General features: G+C 36.6%; 1 protein-coding gene across 1 annotated transcript; it reads left to right on the top strand.

Annotated features, from left to right (window-relative positions):
• Positions 1-602: 602 nt before the first annotated feature.
• On the top strand, positions 603-11164 carry LOC121386544 (beta carbonic anhydrase 1-like). The gene is made up of 4 exons (XM_041517519.1): positions 603-787; positions 7195-7422; positions 8729-8968; positions 10028-11164. Exons 1-4 carry the CDS (start codon positions 686-688, stop codon positions 10244-10246), a joined length of 789 nt encoding a protein of 262 aa, XP_041373453.1. The 5' UTR covers positions 603-685; the 3' UTR covers positions 10247-11164.
• The last annotated feature ends 144 nt before the right edge of the window (positions 11165-11308 follow it).

Here is an 11308-nt window from a genome sequence, read left to right as displayed (position 1 = left end):
TGAATGACTAAATGAATGGTATGGTATAGGGATTAGCGTACACATTCAGAGCAAGCTGTTTTAGCGCACGCCTGTCTTGGGCACAGGATGAATGAATGTTAGGTGCCACACTTTTACAGGTGTACTGCCTGGATGGCACCGTTGAAACGTACGGCTGGTTATATCTTTAAAGAAAAAACACTCTTTGCTATCCATTCTGTCTTCACTGTCGTAATCCATGTTTGTTTACTGGCTACTTTGTGTCGCGTTTGCTTACTCTACATACACTGGTTTAGCGAACTAAGACAGGAGCTGACGTCACTTCCCGTTCACCTACTGGGGGCGTGGATACCCAAAAGGACGCAAAATGGCTGCTCCTAGTTAGTAGCAAAAATCGTGTGTTTTTTTTAAATTCTAAAATTACGAGGTTTTCATTTCTTAAACTGTCAGTATGTGTTGGTGGACCGAATATGCATCACTCCAATACACTAGGCTTATATTTGAGGGTGCTACTCCTTTACACATTGTGCATTGGAACCTGCAACACACGAGTGTTTTATCAAGGGAGACAACTAAACAAGAACCTCCATTATGTCCCTTTCCAAAGATCTCGTATGAAAAAGAGTTACTTTCTCTCGTTCTTATTTTGGTGTTTATGTTGTTGTTAATAATGTATTGAAATGAATGCAGACAGACGTCTGAAACGATGCCCGGAATTAGTCATATGCTAAAAGGCATACTCAGATATAAGAAAATCGATCAGGTGCATTTGGTGGAACAGTTCAAGCAAGTCCGAGAGAACCCTGAGGTGGGTATTCAATTTGCCGACAGCCGCTTGATTAAAGGGGAACAACTCTTATAATTTAATAAACGACCGTGACTCAGTTGAGGCGTTTCACACACAGGAACTTGTAGCGATCTTTAGAATACTCACAGGAACTAGATAGCAGTACAATTGAGAACAGACAAATATAGTTTTTAAAATTAAGGTTTTTTTTCAAATGACAGTCTTTGAAAATCGGAGAAAAGTATTAAGAAATGTGCAGCTATGTAAAGTATGTTTATTATAATGATAGTAATAGTTCATCAAGATTAACCTCGTGTGCAAGCACAAGGTAAGGTTTATCCTGCCTAGCCATTAAGCCATTCATTAGCTTTTCTGAACGGTTCCGAGGAATTTTGCTCGGAACGAATTGCGGTCAAAATAACGACTACCATCACGTTTTCACACACTAATCGTGTATTGTGATCTATTTCAAGCTCATGGAGACCAAGAAATACTTACTTTGAAACGATCTTCATTTTGAATTAAAGGAGCTCAATCATGGATTTAGTGGGCCTTGTTTCTCTAAATATGCATTATAAATGAAACTTACATTCCTTTGGAATACCAAACCTAATTATTGTATGATCCAAAACATTTTAATTGAACTACGATCGAGGGAATTCCATGATACGCTTCATTTTTAAAATTTGGAACTCTTCTTGTGATGAGACCAAAAAACCCCGGAAAAACAGACTTAGTGATGAGGCTATATATACGACAACCGTATAATGTATTTTTAGATTTTATATAAACGATCGCCGTGTATAGAGACTTGGCAAATGAGGGCCGGCTATATACATGGCAAATAATAAAAAATATATTATTTCATGACGAAAATAACCGCGAATACGCTGTAAAATAATAAACAGTCAGAACATGAACTCATCATTTATTATTATTATTATTACTATTAGGCGCATGTGCAAATTATTTTGACTGGTTCGCAAAGTGGTATTTCGGTTTTAATGTATAGCGTAAAAAAAACAGTGTACTGTTGCATGTTTTGTCGTCCAAAGGTTGGCTAATTATTACTTAACCCAGGGACAAGTTCAGCCTGCCATTTGTGTGTGTGTGCACGCACGTTAATCTTGCATTTTTATAGCCCAAACTCCTCCAGATAAAACACTGCCCCTCCACCCCAAAAAGGTAGTAGTAGGCTAATAATAATAATAATAGTAGTAGTATACATGTATTATAATGTTGGTAAAATCACATCGCGATGGGGTGGGTGGGGGCGGTTGTTACAGAAACGTTACATAAATTTAGAGGGGGACCCGGGAGTGGTCTCAGCTTTACTAGTAGCCTATAAAAAAAAAAAAAAGTACTTATTTACCACCTATATACATTTTTGCTGTTAATATAGCCAGCCCTCGTTAGTGGAGGCTATATACACGGCCTTTGTATATATAGTCACATCATATATAAACACTGTCTAGTTCAGAGTATTCTTTAAAAATGTAACAATTCCTATCCCAAGTCAGCTGTTATGGCATATTTGGCATAAAATGAATTTGACAAGGTGGAAAATGAAGGTGTTTGTGATCCAGGTGTTTAGAGTTTTTCGCGTACGACTAACGATAAATTGACCTATAGATACAAAGGCCTAACTAGTCAGGATTGTCGACATTTAACATGCTTCTGTTACTAAAATAAATTAATGTATAAGCTTATTATCATTCAAACCATGTTTTTATTAATTTTTAATAAATTATTTTCATTGTTTTTTGTTTTTTCTATTTACCCTACGTCGCAGAGGACGGTCAAGCATTCTCGTTACACGAGCTTGGTAAATCGTTTTGACACTGCGGTTATTCGGGGAATGGCCATCACGTACGTGACTCAAAATAATACGTCACATCTCTGCTCTCCAAATAGCCGTTATTTTTCTCAGAATTATGGACCGTACACATAATTCAATTATTTTTATAAAATATCAATAACAAGTGTGATATGGTGGTTATGTAGATGGTTCAATAAAGTACTTATAGGTACAAATCAAATGTATATATTGTCATATAATACCTTGTTGGGTCAATAATTAGGTCAATCATCTGTGAGAGAGCGCGTTTAAAGGAAAAAAGTCCAACTGTGTTTGTTTTTTTCACCGAGGGGATTCTAGCAGCCAATTACGCTGGCAGACAATTTCAGCAGACACACATTGTTACGTTCTAAACACCGGACTCATACGCCTTTCTGTTGTTATCTGTATTTCCCGCACTTTTAAACACACTGTTATGGGCCATTCCATGGTAATGATTTAAGCCAGGATGTGACATTCTGACTTTTATGATCTCCTTCACTAAAAATCCTTTTTAAATGGAAATGCAGTTTTATAGACTCATTACATTTAGTAGTATAAGCATGTCAGGCCTAATTTTGTTTTTGTAAAAAAAAAAAAGACTTATAAAGTGAAAAGTAAAATGTGCCAGGACGTGACGAAAATGGACATCACTTTTTTAACACTGCAGTAAATTCCAAAACTCTGCTCTCCTGATAGAATGTTTGCTTATTGAAATACACTTTAAACCAATATCCAGGCTATTTCTAAATGCCGTATAGCAATTTACAAAAAAAATAAATTCTTTATGATGTAACATTTACTTTTAAAAATTCCAGTAAGAGCCAGGACGTGACCTTTTGTCCAGTTCACTTATACAACTAATAAATGATATGTATATCAAATACTAGTAATGAAAAACTGTTGATTTATGAAATCAATGATATTTACTTGTTTTAAGTGTTTTTATCATCAAAATAAGTGCATAAAATCCTGATTAATTGAACTGTCATTGTGCTAAAAAAAAGTTCTCATACACAGGGCTCACGCGACTGGGCAAAGTGAGCCCAAACTTCACTCTGACCAGCCTGACTTCGCTGTGCCAGACACAGTAAGGCTAAATCTGTGTCACCTTTGAAAAATAGTCATCACCTGCAAGTACACATAACAGATGAATGGTGTAGAACTTGAGGAACACCTATTCATAGATAATAATTAAGTGTGAAGTGTCTGAGAGTTTGAAAAGAGACTAGCGCCACAAAATCATGTGACAAGCTCACAGATACCGGTAGATTGTCTAGCTCGGACAACATCCGTGCAGCAGATAAGCAAGGTACACACCTTCATGGATACTAGTACCCATTCCGTCCGACAACTCCACAATTAAGAAACTGTGACTGTGGAACGCATTTAATTGCCTCTGGGTAATCTAAGCTTGACCGTGGTAGATTAATCGACTAGGACAATACTCTGCATGGAGTAGTTAATAAATGAAATGAGAAGACAAACTTGTGAGAGAATGAATTCTAAACGGTTAAATTAGTACTGTTCAATTATGTGTCATTATTTCTAAAGAAGACAAAAACTATAGATTACATATCCATCAATTAGCAGTACAGACGGTACAAAAATAAAATAATAATAATTAAAATACAGATTGTAAAAGTTGCACCTGTATTAAGATAACTTATTTTTGCGTATTTTATTTTTCGGATTAAAAATTCAAGTCTCCCTGCTGTTAAAAACTTCACCATCTCTAAATTTTGAGAGAGAAGTGACTTTTTTCAGTTTATTTTTACACAGCATTTTAAGTTATATATTCCAAATTTTTTTTAAGCAATATATTCCGATTTAAGTTTTAAAAATAACTCTACAGATCACATACATGAATGTAATACTAATTAGTGAGAGATATGAAATTTAGCGAACTATAATGTTTCGCACCAATGTTTTTAAATTTTCTGTTACATATTGCACCCCACCCAACTTTATTAAGATTCCTGTATCCACTATGGACTAATTTCATATTTTGTTGGTGTCGTACTGTCGAACGATATCGTTTCATTCTTTGGTTGGTAGTGGGCATGTTGTAACCTGGTACTTGAGGTGGACAAAGGGTTGAATGGTTTTATATTTAGTTTTGTTTCTGTTGTGACAAGTGTTCTCGCTGCTCCATTTAAGCAGGGCAGCCGGCCCACTATTGCATTTTGCTGCCCCGCTTTCGTGTTTTGCCGCCCCCTTTATTTTTCTCCATCCCTCTTTATTTTCCCGCATCCTACTATATTTTACAGAACCCAGCTCTGCTATTTCATATTGGACACTAAAATTGATCAGTCGGCATACTCAACATCAAAGAAAACAAGCCGTGGTGTGGAAAAACTTGAGTAGCTTACGATAGTTACTGTAACTTAATTTAACACTATTTTAACAGCCTCGGTCAATCAGTCTTTTGTGTTCACTAACTTTCGTCTGATATTTTGTTCTCAATTGCAGACGTAGTTGGCCGTAACTGATAGGTTTAAATTACTGTCATTTTGTTTATTCGGCAATTCTTTATAAAATATTAGAAACTTTTTATTTTGGGGGTATCACCACTTATAAAAATAACGGAAGTGGTAGTGTTCATCATTAAAAATATTTTTCTTGGACTCCAGTTTATATATATATCGCCTTTACAAAAACGATATCAGTGTGATCGATTCATTCGATGAAGAAATATAAAGAACACAGACATGTTATCCCAATTTAGGGGATCACCTTTATTTTTTCAGATATCTTGAAATCTTTATTAAAATAATATTAAAACAAGGGGTATGTCTTTTCGCAAAGTCGACCAATACGCAACGATAGGCCTACACGTAGCCCAAGAACTCGGGCTAGCCTATATGGTAATCATGTTTCCCACCCCTTTTTTTTCTTTTTCTCTTCTGGTTTCTTTTTTAGGGGGGTGTGTGTGAAGGGGGGCTTCCGCCCTCCTTTAATTTTTACCCAGCCAGAATATTATGTAGGCCTACATTTCCTTCTGCTCTTTTTCCATTTCCCTCAACTTCAAAATATGGTAATAAATTAGATTTTCAGATTATTTTCTAAAAGACAATCCACTGCATCCTTTCTGTAACTTGTGCTAATTGGATCAGGTTCAGTGTCATTCTGCTCACTAGTGTTATCATCAGATAAGTGTTTGATTCTATGTTCAGTATTATTGTCAACATCTACTGGACTGTATTTATCATATTCATCCAATACAGTTAAAGTTAAAGTTAGAGAACATTGATTTATTAATCATCGGCTATCGGATGTCAAACATTTGGTAATATTGACCTATAGTCTTACATAGGAAACCTGCTACATTTTTCTGTTAGTAGCAATGGATGTTTTATATACCCCATCCCAGGCAGGATAGCACATACCATGGGCAGACAACAGTAAATTTGTTTGCAAATAAATAAATAAAATAAATGGTAAAATAAATAACTAAAAATGTAGTATTGTTACAGATATATATTTTTTTTTGTAGGAAATGATTTAGTTTTCAGTATTTAGATTATAAATAGAAGTAGAAATAGTGGTGTTGATTGTAGTCCACAAGACAGGTAGGCCTAACCGAGTGGTAGACCCATGCAACCCGATACGATCCTAATTTGATGTTTGGTCTAACTTATGAATATTGTATATAACTTCTGGAAAAGTTGCTGAACTTTATGTTATGTATAATCATGTACGTTATAAAAACGTGTGATACTTGCATACCATATCGATATATAGGACTTCTCCCTATGTTTGTAAATGTGTATCAAAGTACAGATGGTATCGCTAACGATCTCGACCAATGTTCTCAGGTACAAAATACAAAATAGTAACCAAACACTATTGTACATACAGATATATGTTTACTTCAAACTGATCTTCATGTAAAGAAGAAGATGTCATCTTCTAAATTCTTTAAAAAAAAACCCAACACAAACAGCATGTCAACTTTTACTTCCACATTTTTTAAATGCAAAAGCTGTTTGTCATCAGTACATTCAGCAAATGAATACATCGTTCGAGCTTGATGGCCAGTGGACGGGGGTGGGGGGGGGGGGGGGATAAAAACCACCATAACGATGGTGTGAAAACAAGATTTAAGAAAAGAAAGAAAAGGATGTACAAGTCAATTCTTTTGATTTCTTTTCACATGCAACAGTTCACTGATGAATATATGGTCACCAGTAATCTATGCCTCATCCCTGAAATAAATATACTTACTTTTATTCAAGTCCAATTTAAATAAAATGTGAATTTGCCACATTTTGAGAGTCTTCCATAAAAAGGCAAAATGGCAGCTGCACAAAATGACATGATTTTTGCCCTATGCAATCTCAGCGAAGTTGATAATAGGTGACATGTTTATCATCTAGTATGTGGAATCTGTGTCATTATAATGTTGGGGTTTTTTTCAAGACTTTTGTCTGGACAAAATGTGGGAGAGCAATTTATTGTAGTTGTTAACAATGTGGTTTGGACTTTAGTCCTGTATGACAACAGTGGTCTCACAAAATTGTTCTTGATTTTTCTCTCTAGTTAAAAACAAATATTCCTTTTATAATCCAGTGTGTTTCTGTGTTTTCAGCCATTGTCCGTGTTCTTCACGTGTATCGACAGCAGAGTTCTTGCTTCGAGGTTCACAAACAGTCAGGTCGGAGAAACGTTTTTTGTGCGAAATGCCGGCAATATCGTTCCTCATGTTAAGATATCATCAAAAGACATTGGTGGTTCAACAGAGCCAGGAGCACTGGAGTTGGGCTGCGTTGTGAACAATATCAGACACGTGGTGGTCTGTGGTCACTCTGACTGTAAGGTAAGTGTGCGTGTTTAGGTTGGAATAGCTGATAACAGTTATTAGTACATGTATGTAGTGTTTCATGGCAATTACACATATATCAGAGTTTTATTCCTCAAATGTAACTTGACAAGTTTGTGTTTTTCATCATTAAACAATGTTATATACATGTATATCAAGACAAAAAAGTATAATTTAGCAATTTGGTACTCCTGCATTGTACTTTAAAAGTATGCTATATTCACTGATGTTACAGTTACCCATTTCATTTTGTATTGAAAATCTCCTGTTTGATATATTGGCAAATGATTTTCTTTTAAATTTAAGCACATTTAGCAAATAGCTAAACTTTGGATAGCAGGCTCTAACTTAAGACTTTGTCACCCACTGATGGCAATTTTGGAGAAAAAAGAAACAATTGTGACTTTTGCAGTGAATAAACATAATTGAAAGGTTATTATGCTGTGTTCAATCTGTTCATATGTACAAAATTGACATTGTTGAGGAGCTTTACCGATGGCAGTAATTTTTATCCATTGGCACAAAAGTGTTGTCGTTGACGCTGCTAATCTATAGAAATTTATATCTCAGTGGTGGCATTGACTGCCCTGGGATGGAAGGCGGAAGAAAGGATTACATCTTTACGACATATGCTGAGATGGTGATACACTTTCCTTTCCTTCAATCAGGGCTTGTAGATTATGGTAGCCCCACTCCCATGGCTAATGATATTCAATGTTGGGCTAGTAAATAACTACTATCGCCATGCCTGATGAGGCTTCTAGATTATGGTAGCCCCACTCCCATGGCTAGTGATATTCAAGGTTGGGCTAGTAAATAACTGCTATTGCCATGCCTGATGAGGCTTCTAGATTATGGTAGCCCCACTCCCATGGCTAGTGATATTCAAGGTTGGGCTAGTAAATAACTGCTATTGCCATGCCTGATGAGGCTTCTAGATTATGGTAGCCCCACTCCCATGGCTAGTGATATTCAAGGTTGGGCTAGTAAATAACTACTATTGCCATACCCGACGGCTAGTGAAAAAAAGTTGTTAAATGCTGCATTTAAGTCTATTTTTAACCATATATGAATATCCTGCCCCCCCCCCCCCCCCCCCCCCCCCCCCCCAATCTTAATGTTTTTAATCTCTATCTCCCTCTTTAGGTAACATATCCAATTATTACTGTTAGTAATTATTAAGGTTACGGGTGAATTTTTAATCATTGCTAGTACATTTATTTTTAATCACTGATTCCATGGTTAGTGGATTTTGTAAAAAGTCTAGAAGCCCTGCTTCAATGTAGTTTAGTTTTGTTTCCAGGCGATGAACATGCTGTATGGAATTAAGCACGACATGTGTAACCACGCCGCGTGTTCTCACTCCCCGCTCCGAGCTTGGCTTCAGAAACACGGAGCCCCCACAGTCAAGAAGTTCGCCAAACTGAGTCCAGAAAACAACTTCTCGGGACCTCTCATATTTCAGGGAGAAACGGAGGAGAACAGCTTTGCCGCTTACATTGATCCCGAAAATAATTTCTCATTGCCAGATAAACTGTCACAGGTAAACCATGTCATGTCCATTAAGAATAATTTTGAGTTGTTGTTCAGATTTAAGCTGGATGAAAAATGTATTGTTCTATTTTGTGAAGATTGTTCGAAAATGTGTACAAAATAAAAATCTTATTTGACGAAATATGTGACATAATGAATCTGACATCATGATGATTGATTTATATCTCTGCGCATGTCATGATGATGTTAGTTTGTGTCACATACTTCCACCCTTCTTGACAATATCAAAATGGTAGCCGGCCAAAAATTACGCACTGTTTGTCCTAGCGAAGTCAATATAGATGACAGGGTTACAATCTTATGTCATTGTAAAAGACGTTTTCACAATTTGTGTCTGGACAAAATGTGGAGACAGTCTAATGGTAATTAAATGTTGGAGAGAGTCATAAGCATATGAGACTGGGGGCAGGGGGGCAACTGCCCCCCAACCAGTCCTGGAGAAAATTATCAAATTTAGGCAAAAACAATGGAGAAATTTGGGCAAAATGGGCTGGCCTGAACACTTTTCACTATGTATTTTCATTATTGTACCCAAAATATTAGTTGTAACCCATATAAAAATGCTATATAGCTGTATAGCTGTTGTGATTCGGATATTTTTAATAACTACGGTTATTATCTTTCAGTACATTGTAATTAAACGATTGATAACTTTGATATACACGTGGCACACCGATACTCGTATTCATGTAATAATCCGGGGCGGGACGTAGCCCAGTGGTACAGCGCGCGGTCAGTGTGGGATCAATCCCCGTTGATGGGTCCATTGGGCTATTTATCGTTCCAGTCAGTGCACCACGACTGGTATATCAGCGGCCGTGATATTTACTACCTTGTCTGTGGGATGGTGCATATAAAAGATCCCTTGCTGCTAATCGAAAAAAGAGTAGCCCATGAAGTGGTGACAGCGGGTATACTCTCTCAATATCTGTGTGGTCCTTAACCATATGTCTGATGCCATATAACCGTAAATACAATGTGTTGAGTGTGTCGTTAAATAAAACATTTTTTCTCTCTTTTTTTTCATGTAATAATCTTTCATTTTTAGGTGAATTGTTTACAACAGTTGCAGAATATAGCCAGCTATCCATTTTTGAGAGAGAAACTGATGAGAGATGAAGTTCGACTGCATGCCATGTTTTTCGATATCTACACGGGCAATGTCTACATGTTCAGTCGAAAAGAGAAGCAGTTTATAGAGATTTGCAAAGAGAACTACAATGCTCTGTTAAAAGATGCAGACAGTCTGGAAGTAAATGAGGAATAAAATGAAGATTTTTAATTTGTTTGGAAATGAGAATGGCTCAGAATCAAGCTTGTGAATCCAGGGTTCATTACGGGTTATGATTTGTTTTATTTATCCACATAGTTTAAGGTATGCAGGGAAATATAACAAGTACAACATACAGTATGCCGTAACGATTTTACGTGACCAAGAAATGACGTAATTTTGGGAGGCGACATCATATCATGATGTGGCTTCCCCAGTCTTAACCAACATCATTTCATTGTCTCCTCCTAGTTACGTTTGAAACGTTTTGACATGGTCCTTGTTGGCCTATTCATAAAAAAATAATACTACGGATAATAAAGAAATTATTACACTCGCTGGTGAATCGTACAGATTTTCCAAAACTTGTGTCAGGATTAATGTAATACACTCGGTCTCGCTCAGAATCCAGACACTCGTTTTGTAAATGAGTATGACAGAAGCTTGTATCTCTGTAACATTTTTTCCACTGTGTCGAACATCTCTTCATCCAGTTACGTTATTAAATTGTCCTTCTTTCTCCTTCGTTTCTATGGTTCAGATGTCTTTTCTTTGCTCTGTATAATCCAATGCATCCTGTATTTGTGGGGTGAAATGGGGGAATTATATGTGGTGAGAGATCACATGTGGTATTAATGAACAGAAAAAAATGCTCAAAATTTTATTTTATTTTAAAACATTGAATTTCAAAGGCTGAAAATGTTCTGGGTCTATCTGAATATATTAGGGGTGCTAAATCTACGCATATGTGATATTCTTCATGTACTACATGTCCTATTAAGAAGGAAGGGATTGGTTTCTTTAACGACGCACTCAACACATTTTATTTACAGTTATATGGTGTTGGACATATGGTTAAGGAACACACATATTGAGGGAGGAAACCTGCTGTCGCCACTTCATGGGCCACTCTTTTTCGATTAGCAGAAAGGGATCTTTTATATATACCATCCCATAGACAGGATAGCACATACCACGGCCTTTGATGTACCAGTTGTGGTGCACTGGCTGGAGAGAGAAATAGCCCAATGGGGATCGATCCCAAACCGACCGCACATC

Source organism: Gigantopelta aegis, chromosome 1, assembly GCF_016097555.1.
Source record: "Gigantopelta aegis isolate Gae_Host chromosome 1, Gae_host_genome, whole genome shotgun sequence".
Classification (NCBI taxonomy): Eukaryota; Metazoa; Mollusca; class Gastropoda; order Neomphalida; family Peltospiridae; genus Gigantopelta; species Gigantopelta aegis.
The sequence above is the reverse complement of the archived record's forward strand: the minus strand, read 5'-3'. Positions and strand labels throughout refer to the sequence as shown.

Excerpts from the sequence above, each read along its gene's own strand:
- LOC121386544 (XM_041517519.1), top strand. The coding sequence starts at position 686 with ATGCCCGGAATTAGTCATATGCTAAAAGGCATACTCAGATATAAGAAA. Across the intron at positions 7,423-8,728 it reads GTGGTCACTCTGACTGTAAG|GCGATGAACATGCTGTATGG; the intron begins GTAAGTGTGCGT and ends TTTTGTTTCCAG. Across the intron at positions 8,969-10,027 it reads TGCCAGATAAACTGTCACAG|GTGAATTGTTTACAACAGTT; the intron begins GTAAACCATGTC and ends TTTCATTTTTAG.